The following is a 27,132-nucleotide window of genomic DNA, read 5'->3' as shown; positions in this document are numbered from 1 at the left end:
GCAAAGAGATGTCACAAGAGGAGCGCAGCGGGAGACAGAGTGGGCAAGGCAACCTGCCTTCCATGCAGGATTTCAGCAAGCAGCCAGGAGCAGCACATGGCTGAGAGGGTGTGTGTGGCAGCCTATCAGGCTTGGCTTTTGGATTCAGATTCAGAACTACTGGCTAGAGCCACCCCTTCTAAATGAAAGGATCTGCTCTGCCATGGCTCATTAAATTTTTTTTTTCTTATAGATATAAGGCCTCAGACTATCAAATGAAGTCACACAGATGCTAACGGAGTTGGGCACTCTTCACATATTATTTTCTACAACTTGACCTTAAAATGTCATATGTAAAATCAATTATTGACAACCTCTTATATTTGTTTGGTGCTTTGTAGTATTATAATAATAATAAAAAATAACTTTCAAATATATTTTCTCATTTGGTTTTACTCAACCCTGTCAGGTAAACAGAGGAAATATAAAACTTCCGGTTGCCTGTCCTGTCTCCCATATCCCACAGCCAAATTACAGATATAAGAGATTAAGTTATCTAGGGATTTAAAGCTAGGACAAGAACTCTCCAGTTGAATGTTTCTCCTACTAGATTACTACATTGCTATGTTTAAAACAGTTTATGAATATTCTCCTAAAGAAACAAACCAAAGGTAGGTATATCTGTACACATTTGACCTTAATCATTCAGAACTCTCTTCCTAACAGTCACAGGTGTGTGCTTGTCCTTGTGATGAAAGTGCATTTGTGTACACAGAATGGCAAAGCATATGATCATAACCGTACTGCCTTCAAAAGCAATGAAGTGGAGCTTATGAAGAATCAGTTACCGAATAAATGGTTATTTGCTTCTTCTAGTCGTTATTTAGTCCTCAAAGGTCAACAAGTACCTGATGAATAAAAGCATTATATAGAAGTTCAAATTAATAACTAGTAGTTATATAAAATTCCACCACACTTGTGGTGTTGTGCTAAACCTCATACATTTCCTAAAATATACTCTCTAAATGAAAGACTCGGGAAATAGATTTTGATAAAACTTTATACAATTCTAGGCATTTAGTAAGACTATCAATATATTGATTCAGAATTTTATTGAAATGATTAGAATTTTGAATTTGAGTATAAAATTGAAAGACATTGATTTTTGGACTTCTTCCCTCCACAATCTATCATTCCATATTACAGATATGCTAGGTTTTTAAGAAGTAATATAAAATAAGCCCCTCCACTTATAATAGGACCAAAATAAGATTGATGCCGTACAGTGTCTTCAGTCTCTACTTCTGGTCTCTCTAAGCTGCTCTGCCCTAGAAGTAAATCTTGTTAAACCAAGCTTCAGCCAAAGCACACATGGTTTTTATTTTTCATTCCCTTCATCGAGTTCTTGGGTGTCCCCTTTGGATACTTCCGAAGTAAGAGAATTTGGCAGCACACCTCAGCAGCGTCAAGTCTTCTAACCGAGAGATGGAAAGTTGAGAAATTTGAAGGGATCATTCCATAATTTTCTTTTTTTCAGAAAGTGATGACTAAAACACTGTCAGGTGCAAACAATTGTATCTGACCTTCTCCAAGAGAGACCTTTTAGGGAGAAATAAAATGGAGAGAGATCTAGAAGATCTCTGATGAGAGACAAGTTGTTAAAAACACCAAAGTACATTTTCATTCCTACTAAAAAGCATTATCTTTTTCAAGTCTTTTCATATCTTACCCCACCCCTGCTCTGAGTGAAGAGCAATTTATAAGACAATATGACTCATTATCTAAAGATAAATTTACAAACTGACAGAATTATCCCAGAGGCTACATTACCTATTCAAGTTTATTACAATATCTTTAGTTCTTTGCATATATAGTTACATGCCTTTTACAAGTCAGGATTATCTATATAGTATGCTTGATTTAGCAGAAGTTATGTCTATTGCTTCTCTCTTGAAAATCAACAGCATGCAGTGCAATACATGGTGTGCAGACTTATTGTTTCAAAAAGTGAAAAACTACTTAGGTTTAACTGAGAAGGGAACATGATCTTTATTGGCTTTATGCAAAGTTTAATTTTGGTTTTATGCAGATTTTGCATAGTTCATGATTACTTTCTAATGAAAAACTAGATGTATTGTCAGTGACCTTGCAGAAGATCAGGTGACAGTAGCAAACAGAAAAATCTGAAGAAGAGGCATAACTTTTAAAGTAGAAAGGTCAGCAAGAACCGCCTGAAACAGAAAACGAAAGGAGTGATTAGTGTCGGCATTCTGATCAGCACAGCGAAGCCTCTGAAACGAACACAGAAGAACCATTGCACTTCTGACAGCAACACACCCTAAGTGTTCCAGATTGGTCCCAAATCTGAAGCCACAACCTTCCTTCTCTTTTCTGAACATCTTAATGTTAGAACGTGTGCAAAATGCTCAAATGTGCAGTAGAAAATAACCTGGACTTTAGCCTTGAGCCTTCTTCAAATATACAAGGTAGCATGAGTTTATAAGAGGTCTGACATTTCAATTTGCTTCTATAAATAAATGTACATTATGAACCCTAGTCTTGTTATACTAGTGTAAGGAGTAACTGACTTTAGGAAATCATTTTAAGAAGGAATTAATGTTTATTCAGTTGCAAGATGCATAAACATCCTCTTCCCTTTAAACAAAGATTGTAGGCAGCTATTTTAAGGATAAAATTGCATTTCTATGAGAGATAACAAATAGAGTAATATTGTAAGTCACTACTTAATTGAACCATGTTTCAGGTATAACTTATACTACTGAAAAGAAACCAGCTTTAATAATTAACTCACTACTAAAAATAACCAAAAACCATGTATCTTTACTGTATCAACCAAATGTATGGCCTTTAATTCTTTCAACTAGTGTGTCTTTGTTCTACGAGCATAACACACAGATATGAACAATTATAAGAAAATGCAACACAAGCCTCAATAGTTTCTATCAAAATTACTAGGTATCTTGTTTCCCATAAAAGTTATAATGGTTTCTCATAATAACCTTGTTTATGACCCCTTCACAAGAACATTGTTTTCAAGTAATTAAGAAATTCTGAATATTTAATATTACTTAGCTTAAAACTTATAGGCATTACTCAAGATAAAAAATTAGGCTATGAGTAATGTGTGTCCTATGCATTGGAGACTGAAGTACCCAAGCCTGGCAATCTCTCAGAAACTATTTCCATCCCATCTCAGCGAAACTTATCCTTACTTCAGCTGCAGCCAGTGATGTCACCTCCATCAGGTTCACTGCTCGGAAAGCAAACACAGCAGCTGCCAGGACTGGAAAAGAATGAACACTATTTTAACTGCTGGCCTACTCATCAGCCTGACCAATTTACTGGTATACCCAAAACCCACAATGAAAACTCAGGCCTAGTGCTTAACACAACTGCATTCAGTTAAGGCCTGGTGAGGAATGGAAATTTTCTTCTCTGGAGATCAGTATCTGAGGGGATTTCATTTTCTTTGGAAAAAATGAAAATTTTAGTGGTTTTTAAAAAGGCATTTTATGAATTGTTTCTTTCGTACCTACGGCTTCAATTATAACAGTTTTTAAATGGTAGATATAATGACTGCCTTATGAAGATTTATTTTGATGCAGGTGTTTCTTATTGATGCAATGGAAAAGCTTCTGAAAAGTTAGAAGACTGAATTTTTAAATGTATCAGATAATATTTCATACGTATCAAGGTAGTACCTATATAAAAATGTGGCAACAAGTATGTCTTTCCTTAAAAATGCTGTTATACTATTTTGTTATTTATTGTCTTTCCTAGAGTGTCAAAACTGGGTATGTCTGTTGGGTGGGCTACTGTGGGGATTGATCCTGATATTTACATTAATGTTGGTTATAGGAAAAGATAAGTTGAAACTTTGAAAAAAAAAGTAAATCAAACCATTATAGAATATCTTGAAGGTCAATAATATATATGGAGTAGAAAACATCTAGATTTTTGTTCCCATTAGTCATATGCATATGAAAAGAGTAATGCTGATATGCATTATGTCTTATTATATAATCTACCATAAAACCTTACGAAAAGGAATGAGTCATCATGAACAATGAAAGGACTCATGTAAGAGCTTCTGGCAACTCTGATAAGGAAACAGTACTGCCCAGAGGTCACTTGACTTCTCCCTATTTTTTTCATCACCATAGTGGTAGTGTATTGCCTACCCAACAAGTCCTTGAAGTTTAGGAAATGAATGGTAAGGAATCTTTAAAATTATTTGGAAGACTGGTTCCTAAGTATATTGCATAGATAATACAAATAATTGTTAAAAATACATTTCTAGTATGGAAATAATAATCATAAGAACAGTTAATTCTCATATCAACTCTGTGTTTATTACTATTGTTAGCCCCATCTTGCTAATGTAGAAACTGAGGCACTGTGAGTTTGGATGACATATTCAGAGTCATACAGGTAGAAAATAATAGAAAACTCAACTCTGGTCCCAGAGCCCAAGCATTTAACCAGTGTGATGAAATTTTTGAGACTGAAGGTAAGCAGTAATGACTCATCCCTGACATGGAAATCGCTGTGCTATCCTACCTGTCTTCTCCTCTGACCCTCACAATGGTTTTCCCTTGGGATAAACCATAATGGAGAAGAGAATAAAAAAGAACGTATATCCATGTATAACTGGTCACTTTGTTGTACAGTAGATATTAACACAACACTGTAAATCAACAATACTTCAATTTTAAAATATAATGGTTTGCCAGAGATGGACTGAGGATGGTGCATGGTAATCCATGCTCTGGTGGATCAGGTGGCTAGGTGGCTATTCCTGGGGAGTAGATGGTGGCAGGTGGCTGTTCCTGGGGAGTAGATGTCAGGATCCAGGTTTCTTAATTTCCCCAGGTAGACACAGAGTGACTGGGAAGCACAGGTAGTTTTTGAGGGGATAACAGATTTTGGAAAGCTTGTCAAAAAGGCATTAGAACTAGTTAGGAAAATTCTGGAGGAAAAAAGATGGTTGTGGTGAAATGAATAAATTTATTTAAAAAGTCAAGTCAGCTAGAATTATTTAATATATAAAGACGGATATAAGAGATCTGGAACAAAGAATTTACTCTTTAATTGTGAATGGTGAAAATTTAAACTCCTTGAGCTTCCATTTTTACAAGAATATCCAAGAAAACCATTTCTGTGGACAAGCAACTTCTTTATAGTTCTCTAATATCTAGGATCCTATTTGACAATGGAGACATTTTATATGCAAAGGGATGTGGTCACCATTTCCTTTTTTGTGTGTAATTTAATAGAGTTGGTGAAAGCTTGACAGGATGGTCAAATTTTCTCCTGTAGCAGGAAAGAGTTTCACATGCTGGGAAATAGTTTTTCCAAAGGTAGATAAGAGGGCGAATGAAAGAGGAGTTACTAATTAACTTCAGCATCCAAAATGCTTCTGTGCTCATAACCTTTATTTATCTTGGTGTCACATCACAGAGGTTCCTTTCTGTCTACTTCATGTTTGGTTTGCCCAGCCCTTCCACAGAGCAGGCTTATTTGCCAAGGAGAAAAGCTCTATACTTTGGGATATTTTCAACTGAATTCATGCTTTATATGAAATATAGAAACTCAAATACTTACTTTTGGTCATTTAAATTGTTAGCATGAATTTTAAGCAACTCTATCATGAACATTAAGATACTCATGCTTTAAACTGTTCTTCAAAAAGCCCAAATAAATTCACAGTTTAAACCAGTAATATTTACTAAAATATTATTAAGGAGTTTATATAATTTTATAAACTCACTTGAGCAAAAAAGTTGGTCCCAAAATATTCTATTTTAATATAATCAGATGAAAAAAATGTATAAAATGATCAAAGCTAACTTATATACCTGTGCACACGCATGCTCAGTCATGTCTGACTCTTTGCAACCCCATGGAGTGCAGCCCACCAGGCTCCACTGTCCATGGAATTTTCCAGGTATCTACATGCAATTATTTGACTTATGTCTCTTTATTTGAATTCCATGGAAGGAACTCCCATCAGTCTAATTTCATTTCTAGATGTTCTACATTCTTCCCTGTTGGTTTTTTAAAAAACCCTCTGAGAAAGCGAATGGATGCAGCGGCGTGGACTGTCGTTCCACCTATGCATCAATAACTTATTAACGCATTAAGCATGCAGCAGAGTGCTTGGCTTAGAGCAAATGCAGCACTCAACATTCATGTCTCTTTTACTTCAGCTTGCTGAGGGCATGATAAGTCACAGAAAGGGAGAATTTAAATTGGAAGAGGCTTTGAGGTCTTATAGTTTAGCATTTCTTTCATGATAGAAAATCTTTTAACCCTTCAGATGGCAGTTAAAAAGCCCATTCTACTTTTGGAAGGTCCTATTTATTAGAAAATACTTTGTAATACTTAGCCCATTTCTTTAACATGCTCTAACATCTTTTTGAAAACATACAAAAAGTTACATATTAATACAGCGCTCTTCAAAATTTATGAACACCCAAAAGAATTATTTGGTGGAAAATCTTAAAATCCTATCACCTGAGATGTGTTAGCAAAAAACAAGACTCCTTAGCCTGCAAAATAGAAGACTTTGGGGAAAGAAGGGGGTGAGAGTAGAAAAAACATGATCATGATCCTGGTGCAACAGCAGTACATTTTAACAAGTTATATTATCCAGAATGAAATAGGCCACTATTCATTAAGACAATGTCTTATTCAATAAGACAGGGATTACCCAACACTGAATGTTCAAACACAGGGTAAGTATTACCTGCCAGAAACATTTAAAAGAAGCTATACTTGATGGTCTCTAGGATTCCTTCCATCTCTAGACGGTATGTATCACAGTCATTCAGCCAAAAGAGGTGATGACACACCATTTTTTTTTCCTAACTCATATTTGTATTGGCTTTAAAAACAATTGAGATGGAAGGATATTGGGAGTTATTAAAAACTTTGGTAAATGATAACTCTGATTACACCAGGGACAACAGTTATCTTCATGGCACTTTAGTATTATGCTAACTTTCCTTTAAAAAAATACCACCTAATTACTCTAGACCTCTCAGCACTCAAAAATATGTTAATATTGTACCTAGAGAATCTTTTCCAGGAAAAGGGTCTTCAATTAAGCATTATTTCCAGATGGCCAGAGAGGTGACTTTACAATGCTGTCACTGGGTAAAGAAATAAAGGCTCTCACAGCTTAAATAATTTGCTCAGTATCACACAACTGGAGAAGGCTGGAACCAGCACTCTGGCAACTTTTCAGCTCTCCACCCATGTGAAAACCCTGTAGTATTTATTTGAATTCCCTGATAATCCTGGTGATAGAAACAACTGAATCTATTTTACATGCAGAGAAGCAAAATAATATAAGAAATCTGTGCCATATGTGTTATCATACAGTTGCCCTCTGTGTATATCTCTTGTAAGAACTGCTTAATTATTAAATAAGAGATGAGTTTGTGACTTTCTGAAAAAATGTTGAATTTTTTTGACTTAAGAGAATAAGTAAAAGGGGAAACTTTTATGTATTACTCACAGACAGAGATTTCAACTATGCAGGGAGGCTCAGTCTTGGTTTGGCTTTTAGGTAGTAGCTGAGAAGGGGCACAGAACAGAACTACAAGATAATCAGAGGAGTCAGGAGAAGAACGGAAGTAGACCTACACTCCACTGCACAAACCTCATAGGTGCTGAGACTGAACAAATGCCCTGGCTGGACTAGAAGCAGGGGAGTGGAAACTGACATTCCTGGAAGCAATGAAGAAAGACTAGGAATAGCCTGGTGATGGGCAGTTCCACAGGCATATTTAGATTGCAGAACATCAGTCCTTGTCTTCTAAGGCAGATAAATCGACTAAATGTTCATGAATTAGAAATGACAGACAAGTGTAGATTCCAATTCCAATTATAGACGGTAAATGTTAGAAAGAAAAGAAAGGCTTTACTATAGAAACAGCATGTGTTTTATGAACAAGCACTTACTCTTACCAGCAAGAATTTCCAGAGAGTTGTATCCTAGGATTCTGTCCCACAAAAGCAAGAGTTGATCTGTAGCTAAGTATCCAGAGAAAGCTCGAACCATCCATTTAAATGATATGCGAAGTCTATAAACAAAGAAAAACAAGATATTTTACCGGTGGAATTTTTTCTCATCAAAAAGCAATTATTAGAGGATCTCAATGAGTTACAATGACAGTAACTCCTTTGTGGGTTTTAAAAATCACAGTCGTTTAAAACTCAAGTACTCTACACATATACAATGGAATACTACTCAGCCTTAAAAAAGAAATAAAATGATGGCATTTGCAGCAACATTATTAGAGATTACTATACTAAGTGAATTAAGTCAGAAAGAGAAAGACAAATACCATATGATATCACTTATATGTGGAATCTAAAATACGAATCTTAAATGAACTTATATACAAAACAGAAACAGACTCATAGATATAGAGAATAGACTTGTGGTTGCCAAGGCCAACGGGAGAAGGATGGATTGGAGTTCAGGATGAGCAGATGCAAACTGCTATATACTGAATGTATAAACAACGAGGTCTTGCTGTATAGCAAAGGGAACTATATTCAATATCCTGTGATAAACCGTAATGGGAGAGAATATGAAAAATATGTATAACTCAATCACTTTGCCATACAGTAGAAATTACTACAACATTGTAAATTAACTATACTTCAATAAAATATATTTCAAAAAACTCAAGTACTCTATTAACAGCTGTAAAAATTCAGCTGAGAAACCTTGAGTTCCCAAATTAGTGGTCTCAAAAGCATTAAGAGAAAGAATTATATTCCAGAGCCCTACTTTATGTTGTAGTTCATTCTTTAGAAAACTCACTTCTACATTTTGTTTTCCAGGATATGTACTAATTAGCTATCAGTGAGGTGATCTTATAGTCTCAACAGTTCCAGGCAAGCCAAGATTATTTGAATTTTTATTCAGGATACTTAAATAAATACTTATAGCTGCATATTTTTCCAATTCAATAAATTATATTCCTAGATTTCACTCAAATGGCTACTAAGGATACAAAGAAGACAAGGAAAAATAGTTTTAAAGCTATAAGGGGTTTCCCAGGTGCTAGCTGTAAAGAACCCACTTGCCAGTGCAGGAGACATAAGAGACCTGACTTTGATCCCTGGGTTGGGAAGATCCCTTGGAGAAGGAAATGGCAACCCACTGCAGTATTCTTGCCTGGAGAATCCCATGGACAGAGGAGCCTGGTAGGCTACAGTCCACAGGGTTGCAAAGAGTCAGACATGAATGAAGCAACTTAGCAAAAGAAAAATAAAATAGAAAAGCTATAAGAGAACTTAGAAATAGATTTCTGATTTCAACCCTTTAGTTTTAAAAAGGAGTCATCAGAACTCTGAAATATCAACAAGAAAATTCAGTTACATTCTATTTTGTGAAAAAAAAAAAAAATCCTAAGAAGTATGAGATCCTACTGTTTCATAACGAGGTTATGTTACAATAATATTTTATCTCTAGAATCAGGAAACAAACCTGGCCTTGGTGCCTGAAGAGAGAAAATACTCTCTCATATTTCTCTACTATCTATTAGCAATTAAATATCACTTGACTGCCCCTGAGAGGTTTTAGCCAAATTCTTTGTTAAAACTGTCATAATATTATATAAATACCAGGATTTTTTCTTAAAAGAGAAAATGGGATCTAGAGATTGCCTTTGTTGATGTCATATTAATTTTCCTAAGATTGAAAAAGGACCCCTAAGTTTCAGAAATTCCTCAATATTATATAACTATTGCTCTAATATAACAAAGTACATGTAGGCAGTAGTATTATAAATCATGTTTCTTCATTGGTTTTAGAATATTAGTTTATAGATGCCAATAAAACTTTTGGCCAGTGAATGTTTTAAATTTTAAAAGTTCACTAATTCCCTGGCATGCCATTAGGACTCCATGCTTCCACTACAGGGGACCTAGGTTCGATCCCTGGTCTGAGAACTAAGATCCTGCAAGGCATGCAGTGGGGCCCAAAACAAAACAAATTCACTTCTAAGTCTAAATTATTGACTTCAACTAGTTTCATTTTATGGATCTCTCACAGTGTCTTCTTAGACCAACAGTACCACATACCATGCCCCCCTGCTCCCTAGTATGTCCAGCACAGAATCAGTTTCTTAGAAATAAAGCTTATTGATGCATTATTTATATACAGTGGAATTTGCTTTTATTATGTACATTTCTGAGTTTTGTTAAAACCAAATATAAATTTTAGAACTAAAAAATACAAAAATGATAACAACAACAAAGCAACCCTCACTGGATGAATCCAACAGCAAAATGGAAATAAACAATGAGAGAGCCAGTGAATTTAAGTATAAGTCAATAGAAAGTGTCTAATTTGAACTACAGAATAAAAAGAATTAAAATTAAAATGAAAAGAGCTCTAGAAACCTGTGGGATAAGACCAAAAGTTTTAATATTTGTGTTCCAGAAGAAAAGATGAATGTGAGTGGTACAGAAAAAAAAATATTTGAAGAAATAATGGTTGCAGGAAAATGGATACATGTATATGCATGGCTGAGTCCCTTCGCTGTTCACCTGAAACTACCACAACATTGTTAACTGGATATACCCTAATACAAAATAAAAAGTTTAAAGTTTGGGGAAAAAAAAGATGGAACCTAAAAAAAAGAAATAATGGTTGAAAACTTCCTAAATTTGACAAAAGAAATAACACTCAAATTCAAGATGTTCAACAAACCCTGAACAGGATAAACCCAAGAAATCCATGTCCAGATACATCATAAATAAACCGTTGAGAAACAAAGACAAAGACCTTGATAGCAGTCAGAGAAAAACAATCATTGGTATTATTTCTCCCTGAAATGTTTGGCTGAATTTGCCTGTGAAGCCCTCCAGGCCTGGAGTTTATTTGAAAATAAAATGTGATAGATTAAAGATGTATATTGTAAATCCTGCATAAAGTATTTTCTAATTAAGCATGCACATTTTTTTTAGTGATAATGCTATGGGATTTCCCAAGCAAGAATACTGGAGTGTGTTGCCATTTCCTTCTCCAGGGGATATTCCTGACCCAGGGGTCAAACTCATGTCTCCTCAACTGTAGGCGAATTCTTTACCTGCTAAGCCATCACGGAAGCCCAAGGCACTGCCATAGCCCGAATGCTTTTGTCCCCACCCCTACCTCAAATTCACTGAAACTACCTGCAATGTGATAGTAATAGGAAAGAGACTGGAAGTTAATTAGGATTAGATGGCAGAAAGTGAAGAGGAACTAAAAAGCCTCTTGACGAAAGCGAAAAAGTTGTCTTAAAGTTCAACATTCAGAAAACGAAGATCATGGCATCTGGTCCCATCACTTCATGGGAAATAGATGGGGAAACAGTGGAAACAGGGTCAGACTTTATTTTGGGGGGCTCCAAAATCACTGCAGATGGTGATTGCAGCCATGAAATTAAAAGATGCTTACTCCTTGGAAGGAGAGTTGTGACCAACCTAGATAGCATATTGAAAAGCAGAGACATTACTTTGCCAACAAAGTGCCATCTAGTCAAGGCTATGGTTTTTCCAGTGGTCATGTATGGATGTGAGTTGAACTGTGAAGAAAGCTGAGCACCGAAGAATTGATGCTTTTGAACTGTGGTGTTGGAGAAGACTCTTGAGAGTCCCTTGGGCTGCAAGGAGATCCAACCAGTCCATCCTAAAGGAGATCAGTCCTGGGTGTTCATTGGAAGGACTGATGCTGAAGCTGAAACTCCAATACTTTGGCTACCTGATGCGAAGAGTTGACTCACTGGAAAAGACCTTAATGCTGGGAGGGATTGAGGACAGGAGGAGAAGGGGACGACTGAGGATGAGATGGCTGGACGGCATCACTGACTCGATGGACATGAGTTTTGGTGAACTCTGGGAGTTGGTGATGGACAGGGAGGCCCGGCGTGCTGTGATTCATGGAGTTGCAAAGAGTCAGACATGACTGAGCAACTGAACTGAACTGAACTGAAGATGAAGTAGGTTCTCATGATTGGGATTAGTGACTTCATAAAGTTATGTGACAGGTTGTTTTTCCTCTGTGCTCTCCATCACATGAGGATACAATGAGAAGTCAGCAGTCTGCAACCTAGAAGAAGGTCCTCTCTGGAACTCGACCATACTATCTACTTGATCTTAGACTTCCAGTCTCCAAAACTGTGAGAAATAAATTTCTGTTGTTCGTAAGCCATACAGTTTATAGTAATATGTTGTACCAGACTGAACTAAGACAGACATTATCAAAAAATATTTTTTAAAAGGTATAAATAATAACTCAATACTGGAGATAAAAATGGAATCAAAAATATTCAAAAGTAGGCAGGAAAAGAGGGGAAAAAAGGATGAAGAGCATATGGAACAAACAAAAAAGTCTATCAAAATAGTAAATGGTATCAACTGTTATTATTTTAACCCAATACCAATTACATTAAATATAAATGGAATAAACACACCAATTAAACTGCCACAATGAAAGACCTGAATATACTTTTGATAAGAAAGCCACCTGAAAAGCAGAGACATTGATAATCAATATACTAAAAGTAGGACAGAAAAGAATACACGATACAAACTCTAATTAAAAGAAAGCTGGAATGGCTATATCAGACACAGTTCAGTCGTGCCCAACTCTTTGTGACCCCATGGACTACAGTCCATGGAATTCTCCAGGGAGTGGGTAGCCTTTCCCTTCTCCAGGGGATCTTCCCAACCCAGGGATTGAACCCTGGTCTCCCACATTGCAGGCAGATTCTTTACCAGCTGAGCCACAAGGGAAGCCCAAGAAGTAAAGACATCAGTACACTAAAGATGATACAATAAATATAATCAACACGCTAAAAGTAGAAGGACAGAAAAGAATACACTATATAAATTTTAATAAAAAGAAAGCTGGAATGGCTATATCAGACATAGATTTATTATTAGGAAAAGACATTACATAATGATAAACAGATCAATTCTCCTAAAAACAGTGTCAAATACATGAAATAAAAACATATATATATTATATATATTATATTGTAAGTATATTATATATATTATATATATATATATTTCACTTCAGTCGTGTCCGACTCTGTGCAACCCCATAGACGGCAGCCCACCAGGCTCCCCCGTCCATGGGATTCTCCAGCAAGAACACTGGAGCGGGTTGCCATTTCCTTCTCCAATGCAGGAAAGTGAAAAGTGAAAGTGAAGTCGCTCAGTCGTGTCCAACTCTTCGCAACCTCAAGGACTGTGGCCTTCCAGGCTCCTCCATCCATGGGATTCTCCAGCAAGAACACTGGAGTGGGTTGCCATTGCCTTCTCCAATGCATGAAAGTGAAAAGTGAAAGTGAAGCCGCTCAGTCGTGTCCAACTCTTCACAACCTCATGGACTGCAGCCCACCAGGCTCCCCCGTCCATGGGATTCTCCAGCAAGAGTAGTGGAGTGGGGTGCCATTGCCACGGACATTGTCAATTGAAAACAAGAAAAGAGAGCCAATGATAATGAGGTCCACAGGTACCCGACCTATTCACTGATAACTCGTACTGGGATATTTGCTGATAACTCACACTCAGATAAATAAACAAAAATTCAAGCTTTTGGAAGGAAAAATCACAGTGTACAACCATTAGTAGATAACTGATTTAGTTTTTCACTAGTGAAAGATGGCAAACTTTAACTGATCTGGCTTTCAAAGTTGTCTTCTGATAAATCTGGCCTAAACTGACAATTTTAGTATTATCATATTTCTCAGGTAGTGTTTGTTTCCACAGATTTTTACCTCAGTTTGGTCACCATTTTTCACTATGAACTGGAATTAGTTCTCTGGTGATTCTTGTACCAAGCACAAAAATACAAGCAAATAAGAATTTATCAGGATTTTGGTAAGTCTTCCAAGAATTTTTGGCACAAAGTTGTGTTATAATTTACTACTTGATAATTATTGTTTTGGAGAAGGAAACGGCAACCCACTCCAGTATTCTTGCCTGGAGAATCCCAGGGACAGAGAGGCCTGCACACACAGGCTGCTTCTGTCAATTTCTCAGACTTTAAGAGTGAACTTTTTAACTTGCATATCATTAGGTCACTCCTTTACCCTATGTATTAGATTCTAAAAGTTCGCTGGCACCTCATTGTGTTAAACCAACTACTCTGTACCTCTTTCTCGGAGAAGGCAATGGCAACCCACTCCAGTACTCTTGCCTGGAAAATCCCATGGACAGAGGAGCCTGGTAGGCTGCAGTCCATGGGGTCGCACAGAGTCGGACACGACTGAAGCGACTTAGCAGCAGCAGCAATTATTGTTTTATTGGGGAAAATGTTAATTTCTCTGAAAAAAATCACTGCATCTTTGATGATTAAAAAGAGCCTTCTGATATCAATCTATTCTTCAATTAGGAGAGAAAAATACTCACGGTTGAGCCCCAATTTCTCGCAGATGATAAAAGAGTTGGGGGAGATAAGTTTGCAGAAGAGTTTCAAACAGCAGACAGAGCGACACAATACCCTGGATACAATAAGTCACAAGAGAAACGCATAACTTAGTATTTAAAAATGAACTCTGCCATCAAAGTACTCAGACAGAAATGAGAAAAAGATGATCAATATCAGTATTGTTTAAGAGCCAAAGACAGGAAATGCACCAATGGTCTCTAAAACATTAAAAATAAGTTTATCCCTCTTTATGGATACTCACTCTTATAAATATGCTAAGGAGCCTCCTTTTTAACAATAAGAGGCTCCCTGCATAAGCTGGCATATAGTAATGTTCAGAATTCAAGAAAAACATCATTTTCTAGAAAGCCTGCTACTCTATAAGTCATACATTATCACTTAGGCTCAGCAACATTAGCTTTTTCTGGATGCAGTCCAATTTCCAGGTATTTCTCTGGCGCTGTAGCCACACCCTTCCTTTCTTCCTCCATATGCTCCTTTCTTTCAGCTGCCTCGCCCATCAGGGAAAATATTTCCTGCTTTTTTTACTCTTTCATCAAACCCATCCCCAGGGAAAGACTGACTGCTTGAAATTTCTGTCAGGAAGTCATCAAACAAGAATGTTTGATTACTGAGTATAAGGATGGTTTTTTAAAAAACTGAAATCTCACTGTAGAGTACAAAGCAGATGGGTTTTCAAGTGCATTAATTACTTGACAACTCTGAATAAAGTCTTTCTTGCAGTTCAACATTCCTCAGGATTGTTCTTTGTAAGGAAGTTCTAATCCTCTTTTTGAGTTTCTAAAGAAGTAAGGCTGTCGTGGTTCTAAACAGTTCAGTCTGGCTGCAAGCCAGAAAAGGAGAGGATTGCCTGTAAGTCTTTATTTCACTGAATAAAGGGCAGAGGCAGGGCTGTCCCAGTCAGCTGGAAGAGGACAGTTTAGGGTCAGCATGGAGGCACAGAAGAAATAGCCAGAGTTTTAAAACTTTAAAATAAAAAATCTTTTTAAAGTCTGAAGTATGAAAATAAAACATGAGAGTAAGAAATCTGATGCTAAGTATGACTTATTAGAAAAGAGAATTATAACATATTTTTGGTTATTCTAGATTAAACATTATTGCAATACAGACACTAAATCAAGTTATCTCAGAGGGAAGAGACCCATGATAGTCTGGTAGCACTTCATTTGCTCATCTGTGACATCCTGGATTTCTGTCATTTGCCATCTTTCATCAGCAATGTTTGAGAGCAACACCAGACAGAGGAAGGTGGACTAGGAATACACAGGAGTAAAATGGGGAGGAGGTATGAGGAACTGCTATTTAGCTTAGTAGCAGTGTGACAATCTTCTCTTTCAGGAAACCTGGTAGCCCTGACACATTCCAATTTTAATGTTTCTTTGGGAGTGTCAGTCAAGTTACTCACAAGCAGACCAAAGCAGGCCCAAAGACAGAAAAAGTATAACTGAAATAAATACTTGTTTTTATTCAGGTTAAGGAGGGTAGGAGTGGGGAGGGAAGATACGATAAAGGGTCGGCCAAAATAAAACAGATAACGACTCCCAGTATGCTTCTCCTTGAATTTCTTGTTAAGGCCAAGGGGCCATCTATTGAACAAACACAAAGAAAATATCTAGTTTGATAAAGGATAATTAGTCAAACACAATACTGAAAAATAAGGGACAAACAAATGTTTAATTTTCATTAACAAAGATGATGAGGATCATAATGACAATAAAAACAACAGCCATCTATTTACTGAACACCTGCCATGAGCCAAGTACTACCCAAGTGCTTCGTGCTCTTCTTTACAGCACCACGGAAACTCAGCACTAACCTCATTCCAGAGGTGAGCAAACCAGTGTTCAAAACACGTGTCCCTCTTTGTCAAAGAAAACAATACAGACATTGCTATGTTTATTCTTTCAACATATAAAAGATAATTTAAATGCAAGTGATAAAGGACTTTTTTTGTCATTATTACTAAAACTATTTAAGTATCGATTTATTCTTTCATTTTTTTCCATAGGAAAGTGATGCTTGACAATTTGTTTATCTTAAGGTAAAAAAGAACAAATCAGAGTCTGGTTTGATCCAATTTTTTATGAACTTACAGAAGGATGAGAAGAGATGGAATGAAGCCTGAAGAAAAAACGCACATACATCTCACGGAATATCTGATACAGTTTGGAAGGTTCATGGTATAGAAAACAAAGTGGTGCAACTGAAAGAATAAGAAAAACTAATTGATAAAACTGCAGAAGTACTGTAATTGAAAAGATAAGTTCACAAAACATAAAGAATAAATAAATATTTTATGGTAATAATATTCATTCAAGTTTAAAATCATATATATTCTTTTTTCATGTTGAAAAGGGAATATATGCACATGTAAAAACTATCATTAAAAATTTTTTTAAATGGAGTAAATTATAAAATGTTTTATAATCCCAACAGTAGAATAACACAATGGAACCACATAAGGGTATTAAAAATTCAAAGTAACTTTTAAAAATTACATAAAATCTCTCTCTTTTTAAATTGAAGTAATAACAAAGTGACATCCAGGCAATTCATTTTTACTTTGTCCCATAAAGGATCTTTCAAATTTTTTAAAATTTGACGTCAGGTAAGTAAAATATAAGATCATTTATGACTAGCTTTTAGAAAGTTGGTCTTCAACTGATGGAATTTGAAAATTAGAATTCTGATTAACAGGCTATTGGTCAACACTGGCATATCCCAATATGTTTCTAGACAGTTTTCATAGGCTTAAAGTAAAACAACTCTAAGAATTTATTTCTCTAATGAATTTTTTGTTTGTGATAACAATCTCTAATGAATCTGAATTAAATTTTCTTTTGCACTGTTTATGGCAATTAAGCACAGGTGGGTCAGCTCAACCAGATAGCCCACAGCTGAATGTCAGAAAGTCAGATTTTTAAAATCAGATGCCAACCTGACAATATGATTATTTCATCTGTGAACAGGCAGGAGTCAATGATGTATTTTGTACTCTGAGAATTGTTAGAAAATTTAAACTTCCTGACATCATTAACTGTTCTCTAAATCACTCAAGTACACCTTTTAAAAACTATTTACTTGAAAAATGCTTGCAGTTGGGATTATTAAAATAAAAGGATTAAAGGGCTTACATTTTATTATTAAAGATAAAAATTTATATTCTTACCCTTGCTAGGTTTTCTATTTTAAATTCCTCACATATTTATAAAAGAGAAATATGCTGGAACCTCACTATAACAGTACGTATTATGTTATGAAATTTTGGTGGCTCAAGAGAATAAAGCCAAGCGAAGCATAATACAAAATTCCTAGACACTCTGAATTCTTTTTGTTGTATGCCGGTTTTAAAGGTTTTATATGATGTCATTCACCATGATGGTATGATGCTGAACACTCGAGGGTTTTTGTTTTTTTTTTACAAAGAAGAGTGTTATTGCTGATTCTTTTTACAAAGGTAAACTTTATATTTCTGTTTACTCTAAAGGTTGGGGAGGAGGAATAGTTGGGACAAGAATCTTCAACAAGTTCATATGTAACGCAGATAAATGAAAAATTGAATGGCATTAAGAGAGAAAGAGTTCTCCTTCTTGCTTAACTTTGTGACGCTTCTTGCATTCCTCATTCAAAGACATGTGAGGCAGAAAGGTGCTCAGGGCTCTCAAACCTGCACACGTGTCTGTCGTGTGTGCTCAGGATGACCGCATACTTCAGCGTAACTGTTGCTCTGCATACCAGCCAGTCTGAAGAAATCATGAGCTCACTCGGTGTTGTCCCTCCCTTTGCATTTTTTTCTGATCTAGTATTTTTCAAAAAGACTTACGGGAATTAGTTTAGGAATTTTTACAGCTATTAAAACTAAATATCAGTGTATATTTCTAATTTCTAGTGAATTAGAAAATGGTAAACCATAGAACCATTTTCATGGTATGTTTAATTTCACAAGCAATCATCATCTCAGCAAAATTTTAATTGGACATATAAACAAATACCAAACCCAATGTTTGAAAGTTCACAATAACATTGTTGAATGTGTGGGTGATGCAATATAAAGTGTGAGGTTCATGTTTAAATTTTCTAAAGTGTAGTAAAACAGTGAGTATTTTAAAGCCTCACTTACCATACATTGAAAATCCATGAAAAGGGATTACACCTAAAAAAAAAAAGTATTTCTTTTCAATTAGTATACCCATTGAATTATTTATTAGGTAAACTTTAGGGATTTAAAACCAAAAATAGAGAGCTTTACTATTTTTGCTTCAACTTTGTTCATGAATGTCAGAAAGACTTAGTGATGGTAACCAACAAAAATGACGTGCTTTTTAACAGCTTTAGAGAAGCAATCAAGAGGTTTTCAATACATATCCGGTTAACTTTCTATTGATAAAGCTGAAAATTAAGACTATGAATATATGTGTTATAATAACAACAAGGCAGACCACAGCACCAAGTTTAAGAACTAACTAATGGTCTCAGAAAGCCAATAGACTGTCTTTCTTGAAACAACTTCAACCTGGATATTAGATTTAATTTGTTAAAAGATAAGTGAGCATTTCAAGGTACCTCTTATATAAATATATTCCCTTTAAACTTACCAAAAGTTACATCATAGGATGTGATTTGGAAAAAACATTGGTAGGAATATGGTACAAATTCAGTGTAATCTTTGGCAAGAATTATACAAAAGAACACATCCATTTAAAAGAAATACTTGAAGCCTGACTTGGTGTGCTAAACACCTTGTCACATTCTAAGTGAAAAATCAGAACTTGGACAGCTTAAGTTCAAAACAGAAGTTCTGTAATCTATACACCACCATATATCTAACACAGTACTAGATCAGGCTGCAAACACAGGAGAAAAATGAGTTTACTATTTTGAAAAATAATAAGGGAATGCTTTATTCATCTGACATTTTCAGAGGCAAAACCATGGTGTTGGCAGAGCCTTTAGAGGTCGTCTAGAGTAAGTTCTAACAAATGATTGTTCAGTCTCAGACTAAAACACATTCAGCAATAGGGGACACATTAATTCCCATTGAAACCAGTTAAAATTTTGAACAGGTTTAATTTAGGGGGAGTTACTTCTCATACACAGTCAAACTCTGGCTCCTAGTAATCCCCACTTACTACTCCTAGTTCTGACCTTTTTGGTCAGAACTAGCCTAACTTATCTTCTATAAAAACTTTCAGAAACATTGGAGGACACTGACTGTTATTTCCCCCACTCCCAACACCATCACCACCAGGCTGGGTTTTCTGTGTGTGTTTTTTGTTTTTCTTGTTGTTGTTCTGAGACTTTACGAGTTCCTCTAACAGTTCCCCAGGTGAAGTGGTCCTGAATAGTTTCTCTATTCTATTCTCCTCTGGACAACCTACAGTTCACCACAGTCAAAGTGGGTGACGAAAGCCTTCAAGCATTTTTCTTCCCCACACACCCTAGAGCTAAAGCATAGCATACTTGTGCAGTTTTTCTCACATAAGTAAAGGGCTGTATTCTTATATCTATTACATTTCCTCTTTGGTGAACCGTTCCAATTTGAGACAATCCTGGATCCTCATCCTGTTATCTAATGTAGTCCCTCTTCTTCCTGGGTGTGCATTGCTGGAAAGTTTGATAAATGCACTATCTATGTCCTCATCTAGAGCATCAAAACATGCTGAACAAGAGAGGACAGGACTTGTCACTAGAGACCTCCTTCCACACTGACAATAATCCACTGGTCAACACCCTACTGAGGTACACTAAGAGCACAGACCAGGTGTCAGACAGGCTTGGTTGGGTTCATATAGCTCTATCATTTAAGAACATTGCGGGCCTTGTTTCTTAACTCCCCTAATTCTCAATTTCCTCATCTTGTATATCAGAGATAATACTGTTGCTGCTGCTGCTGCTAAGCCGCTTCAGTCGTGTCTGACTCTGGGCAACCCCATAGACGGCAGCCCACCAGGCTCCCCCGTCCCTGGGATTCTCCAGGCAAGAACACTGGAGTGGGTTGCCATTTCCTTCTCCAATGCAGGAAAGTGAAAAGTGAAAGTGAAGTCGCTCAGTGGTGTCCGACTCTTCTAGATCCCATGGACTGCAGCCTACCAGGCTCCTCCATCCATGGGATTTTCCAGGCAAGAGTACTGGAGTGGGGTGCCATCGCCTTCTCCGAGAGATAATACTAGAACTACCTAAGTGACTGAATGAGAGATAATGACTACAGTTTGGGCTTCCCAGGTGGCTCAGTGGGTAAAGAATCCACCTGCAATGCAGGAGATGCAGGAGATGAGGTTTCAATCCCCAGGTCAGAAAGATCCCCTGGAGAAGCGCATGGCAACCCACTCCAGTATTTCTGTCTGGAGAATTCCCAGGGACAGAGGAGCCTGGTGGGCTACAGTCTATGGGGTCGCAAAGTGTCGGACATGACTGAAGCGACTGAGTACACATGCATAGACAAGTATAGCTTAGCCATTCATAAATAAAGGCAATTACTGATATTATTATTCACAAGTTAACTCATATTTCTATGATGATTCTAGAGGCAATTTTATCAAAAAAGAGTATGAGGAAAACAAAATATTATTCTGAACTAGTATGCCAGGCCAACTGCCTTTAAAATTTTGTGCAGCATCACTCAAACTTCATAAGATATAATTCTCAGGATCTACCTTTTCCCATTTTCCCCTTGTCTTCCAGAACACAACACAGATTCATGTTGTTCAACTCTGTCTGAATCCCACCATGTTTATCATTTTCCTTATTTATCTCTATGTAATTAGCTTCCCTGTTCTCTCAGAACTTTCCTACTCTTCAAGTGCTTCACACCCAACTGCAGAATTCATCCCCCGCAACCCAAGCTGAGGCTGATGCCACTGAAATAAATTCTCTTGCTTATCTGTTCTTTACCTCAAAGGTTCTGCACACCTTTCATCTTTTTTCTCATTGCCCTTTAGGGAGGTCTTCAGAGGGAGACACCTCCTTTTCCTTTTTCAGAGCTACCATCTTCACCTTTGTTTTTAATCCCGTTTCCTTCACTTTTACTCACAGAAATTAAGGTCAGATCTGTGGCTTGTCTATGTGTGGTCTGTGGGCTAAGCATGGATTTTACATTTTTGAAAGATTATTTTAGAAAACAATAAAGAGTATTAAGAAGTAGAGACTGTTTGTGGCCAACAAAATTTTACATATTTACTATTTGGCCTTTTACAGGAAAAGTTTGCCAACCTCTGCTTTGGAATCCTGTCCCACCGATTTTCCTTCCCCTGCCTTTTCCGTTTATCATTTAACAAATACGTACTGAGTTTCTACTATGTGCCAGACACTGCTCTGAGATCTGGAGCTTACTTTTTATCAAGGACAGGAAAGCCATGATGAAATAAGAGCACGTATGTCAGCCAGTGACAAAACCACGAAGAGGAATAACGGAGGCAAGGGGGGCGGAGAGGACAAGGCCGGGTAAGGGAGGTGGTCTTAAGAGGCACTGAAGCTCTGGAGGTGAGAGTCACCTGCGAAGGGGTGACCTGGAGGCCCTGGGCTTCGTGCGGCGACTGGCATGAACCGGGACGTTTCCTGAGGTGGATGGCCCGAAGGCAGAGAGTGGTGGCATCGGCTCTCACTCCTACTAGTGGAAGAGCAGAGGAAAGGGGTGGCTAGGTCTTATGCAAGCACTCCTCTCTCCAGTCTCTATTTTCACTGCAACCTTTCAGCCAAAGACATTATAAATACCTTCATTAATAACAAAAAGAGGAGAAGGAGGACATGTCCATTTTTTTCCTGGACCTTACATTCCTGTCAAACAAATGTCTAATCTCTCTCCTCTTGAAGTCAAACTTAATTTTAAAAACATGATCTGAATTAACTTCCTTTACTTCCTCATTATGTATCCCCAATTCCTTATAATCTGGTTTCCACTCCTCTCATCCCAACTCCTGATTGCTAACATCTCCTGTGTGTGTGTGTGTCCTGCCCCCCAGCAACTGAAAGTCCCTTCTCTAGACTGAGCCCACCAGACCCCGTGCAGATCAGGCTCCCAGTCGCAGAAGCTTCTGCTGCTCAGGTTTTCGTTCTGTTGTCTTTTGGGTTAGTTCTCTCTTCTGCACACTTCTTAAATATAGCTGCTTTGCAAGACTGTCATACTTGTTTTCTCCTTCCTTCCACTAGCATTCTCCTTATTAACCCATAATTCAGACAGTGAAAGCCCAGTTTCCTGCGCCTCCTTCTGGACTGTCTAGTTCTGTAAATAACTCCTTGCCTCCCTAGGCTTCAAGGAAGAAAGCTTTGCTTTCTAGTCCTCCCTCAGCCCTTATACCTAAATGTGATTGTGTTCCTTTCTTGTCCCTTTACGATAAAGAAGGCTTAACTCTTCAGGATTCAGCCACTGTCTAACAGAGCTTCTTTTTTCTTCCCTGTGAGCACAATTCTAATCCTGCCAAACTGACTGCCACCCTTTCAGCTTCTGGACCTTAGGAAAAGGGCTGTAAATGCTCCTCTACACTTGCAGCCACATCCCAGCCCCACAGCTTAGAGATTTTAAACAATACTCCTTCTAGAAAGATCCCCTGGACAGACTCCTACTTTCCATCCCCAGTCACTCATTGGTCAGTACTCTTGTGTCAGCTGATTCCCCTGACTGATTGAGGTGCCCCTTCTCCTCTGTGCGCCTGGATAACCCTGCACAATTCTGGCTCCACTTCCTACCTGTGTATACTTAGGTTGCTTATTTCTCCCTTTTCCTTATCCAGTACTGTTCTTAGACCAAGGCAGCGGGGCTTGGGAGTAAGAGGCCTGTTATGGCCCTCCTCTGACTATACCCCTCACCCAGAATCCATGTCCCTCCTTTCAGAACACAACCCCAAGACTCTGATACCCCAGCCCAGAAGCCCTTAGCCAGCGCCCAGGGCCTGCACAGCCTCTTCAGTGGAGCTACTCTCCTGATGGATGCTGGCCTCAGGATGGAGAGGTGGTCAAAGGGTGGTCATTTGTGGAGTATGTGAACAGAGCTTGGACATGTCTGTCCAGGTATGGGGTAGAGCCATGGTCAGAAGTGGGTGGGAGATACCACAAGCTAGGGACTTCTGAGGAGTCTCAAGCATTCTGAATTTGAAACTCGCCCCCCCAGATTGTTATAAAGGTATATTTATTAAGACAAGAAAACCAAGTAGAATTTACTTAGCAGTTTATTAGCTTCACTTATAACTTCTGAAAGTCTAGACTTATAGTAGGTGGGCTTCCAATTGTACTGGGCTTCCCTGTTATCTCAGTTGGTAGAGAATCCACCTGCAATGCAGGAGACCCTGGTTCAATTCCTGGGTAGAGAAGATCTGCTGGAGAAGGGATAGGCTACCCACTCCAGTATTCTTGGGCTTCCCTTGTGGCTCAGCTGGTAAAGAATCTGCCTGCAATGCAGGAGACCTGGGTTTGATCCCTGGGTTGGGAAGATCCCCTGGAGAAGGGAAAGGCTACCCATTCCAGTATTCTTGCCTACAGAATCCCATGGACTCTACAGCCCATGGGTCACAGAGTCAGACACAACTGAGTGACTATCACTTTCACTTTTCAATTGTACTTATGGCCTGGACCCTCCAAGTTAGGAACAGACTTTCCTTTATCTACAAAATGAGGACAATACCAGTGGGGCTGTAAAGATTAAATAAGAGGATGTATGTAATATGCCTAGCACAACACTTGATGCAAAGTCAGAACTTAACGAATGATGTTTTGTTCTCTTATACTATAATTACTTTTGTTTTTCTCTCTTCCAATCTGGTGTTGGAGAAGACTCTTGAGACTCCCTTGGACTGCAAGGAGATCCAACCAGTCCATTCTGAAGGAGATCAGCCCTGGGATTTCTTTGGAAGAAATGATGCTAAAGCTGAAACTCCAGTACTTTGGCCACCTCATGTGAAGAGTTGACTCATTGGAAAAGACTGATGCTGGGAGGGATTGGGGGCAGGAGGAGAAGGGGATGACAGAGGATGAGATGGCTGGATGGCATCACTGACTCGATGGACATGAGTCTGAGTGAACTCCAAGAGTTGGTGATGGACAGGGAGGCCTGGCATGCTGCGATTCATGGGGTCGCAAAGAGTCAGACACAACTGAGCAACTGAACTGAACTGACTGTAATAAATCACTTGAGTACAAAAACTTTTCCTTATTTATCTCCATCCCCAGAGGCAAGCTTAATGCCCCAAATATAAAAGGTATTCATTTAGTGTTTGTTTGTGGAATGAATATATGAAGTCCTAGAGAATCTACCTCTACCGTTTTTCAACTGTCCACTTCCTTCCGACTGCCAGGACTGAGTTCAGGCTCTGATGAACTCTGACCTATAGTCTGTAAGAGCCTCCAAAGTGGTAACCCTTTCCCCAAACTCTCTGCCTTCCAACAAACTATTGTAATGGTTCTGGTTATCTTCTAAAATGTTGGTGAGACCATGAAAAAGTCCTCTATATCCATCGAGGATTTTCCCCTGACCATTCATCCACACACCAAATATTTGCTGAGTTTCTACTCACCCAATTAACCAATGTTTAAAAACTTACTCTGTAGCCTCTGGAGAAATTAAGCTGAATATATCATTTTTTCTATTTATGGAATTCACATTCTAGCCTTATAATATAGGCTAAGTGTCTACAGAGTGAAATTCAAAAACTTTGATCTGGTATTAGCCATTCATGATGGCAATCTGAGATACATCTGCCTCTCCTTTGTCATCTTGATTCTGTACCTACTGTGATACAGCCATGCTAGATTACTCATCATCAGAACACATCATGCATTTTCATACTTTGATAGCTTTGAACTTTGTAATTCTGTACAATGAATTGCTTTAATGTCTATCAAAACCTTGCTAAGGATAAGTATAATCTCAGAAAAACATACCACAATCTCTTAATCCTAATTAAATGCTGATTTCTTCTGCAAAAATTCTTATGGCACTTTGTTCGTATTTCCATCACTATAATTTCACTGTATTTTGTGTTATAATTAACTGTTTAACAGATTGTTGCTGAGGGCAGTAAATATGTTTTATTCACCTTTTATGCATTTTATGGTGCCACAAACATGGTTAATAATGAATATACTTTTGCTGAATGCTGCTGCTGCTGCTAAGTCGCTTCAGTCGTGTCCAACTCTGCGCGACCCCAGAGACGGCAGCCCACCAGGCTCCTATGTCCATGGGATTCTCCAGGCAAGAATACTGGAATGGGTTGCCATTTCCTTCTCCCTTGCTGAATGAGTGAAGGCTAGATGAATAAGTATATGATGAATAGAGATGGAGCAAGAAATTTATTGGTCTCTAGTTGGGAGATGAGGATTCCATTGTGGGCTTATCAAACTAGCTGGATAACTTTAGGAAAGTCATCAAACCTCATGAGCTTCAGTAATTGGTTGTCATTAAAAGGGACTAATTGAAAGGACTGATGCTGAAGCTGAAGCTCCAATACTTAGGCCACCTGATGCAAAGAGCCACCTCATTGGAAAAGACCCTGATGCTGGGAAAGACTGAGGGCAGGAGGAGAAGGGACAACAGAAGATGAGATGGTTGGATGGCATCACCGACTCCATGGACATGAGTTTGAGCAAGCTTTGGGAGATAGTGGAAGGATAGGGAAGCCTGGTGTGCTGCAGTCCATAGAGTCACAAAGAGTCAAACCAGACTTAGTGACTGAACAACAAAAAAAGGGACTAAGACTGTCTCCAAAATATCATCAAACTCCAGAATTCTACATTTAACAATTATGTCTAGGGCAAATATAGAAAAATTTGTGAGAGCTGAGGAAAACTGAATATATGAGTATTGTACCATGAGAATGGTAACATTCTTTACCAACTTAAAGGTCTTTTAAGGACTTCCCTAAGCTCAGATGGTAAAAAAAAAAAAAAAAAAAAAAATCTGCCTGCAATGCAGAAGACCCAGATTCAATCCCTGGGTCAGGAAGATCCTCTGGGGAAGGGAATGGCAATCCACTCCAGTATTCTTGCCTGGAGAATCCCATGGACAGAGGAGACTGGCAGGCTATAATTTGTGGGGTCGAAAAGAGTCGGATACAACTATGCAAGTAACACTACTACTGCTACTACTAAAGGTCTTTTGCTTTCTAAAAACAAAAAATTGAAAACCAGATTAGATACACGCTGAAGGCCAATATTCTTAATGACACTATAGCCACCAGCTTTAGTTTAAGGGAACACTTGCTGCTGCTGCTGCTGCTGCTAACTCACTTCAGTCGTGTCCGACTCTGTGTGACCCCAGAGATGGCAGCCCACCTGGCTCCCCCGTCCCTGGGGTTCTCCAGGCAAGAACACTGGAGTGGGTTGCCATTTTCTTCTCCAATGCATGAAAGTGAAAAGTGAAAGTGAAGTTGCTCAGTTGTGTCCGACTCTTAGCGACCCCATGGATTGCAGCCCACCAGGCTCCTCCGTCCGTGGGAACACTTAGGAGGGCCCAAAGACGATTTTTCTTCTTTAATCTCTCCCTCTGTTTATATCTTTGGTTAAGTCTCTTTTTTCTCTTGTGAATACCCATCTTTTTCTATCTTCCCTAAATGCAGCTTTGTTTTATTTCCTTTACTGACTATAAACTTTTAACAAATACTTTTAAAAGTTCATCTTCATCTAATCATGTTAACACATGAAAGAAAAACTAAGCAAGAAAAATAAGTTCATAAATAGAG

At 38.0% G+C, this 27,132-nt stretch overlaps 1 protein-coding gene across 5 annotated transcripts in view; it reads right to left on the bottom strand.

The window, feature by feature from the left end:
* Nucleotides 1-1,074: 1,074 nt before the first annotated feature.
* TBC1D19 (TBC1 domain family member 19) overlaps nucleotides 1,075-27,132 on the bottom strand; it is a 146,893-nt gene continuing 120,835 nt past the window's right edge. For all 5 annotated transcript variants that reach the window (XM_069593819.1, XM_069593822.1, XM_069593821.1 and 2 more), the window contains 6 exons: nucleotides 18,588-18,620; nucleotides 16,561-16,670; nucleotides 14,428-14,519; nucleotides 7,975-8,090; nucleotides 3,213-3,283; nucleotides 1,075-2,210 (listed from right to left, as the gene is read on the bottom strand). In XM_069593819.1, the coding sequence (XP_069449920.1) occupies nucleotides 2,136-2,210; nucleotides 3,213-3,283; nucleotides 7,975-8,090; nucleotides 14,428-14,519; nucleotides 16,561-16,670; nucleotides 18,588-18,620 (497 nt within the window). In that variant the 3' untranslated portion in view covers nucleotides 1,075-2,135. The remainder of the gene's footprint in view (nucleotides 2,211-3,212; nucleotides 3,284-7,974; nucleotides 8,091-14,427; nucleotides 14,520-16,560; nucleotides 16,671-18,587; nucleotides 18,621-27,132) is intronic.

The sequence above is a fragment of the Ovis canadensis genome, chromosome 6 (assembly GCF_042477335.2).
Source record: "Ovis canadensis isolate MfBH-ARS-UI-01 breed Bighorn chromosome 6, ARS-UI_OviCan_v2, whole genome shotgun sequence".
NCBI classification, from domain to species: Eukaryota; Metazoa; Chordata; class Mammalia; order Artiodactyla; family Bovidae; genus Ovis; species Ovis canadensis.
Note: the sequence above shows the minus strand (reverse complement) of the source record. Positions and strands in the feature narration are given on the sequence as shown.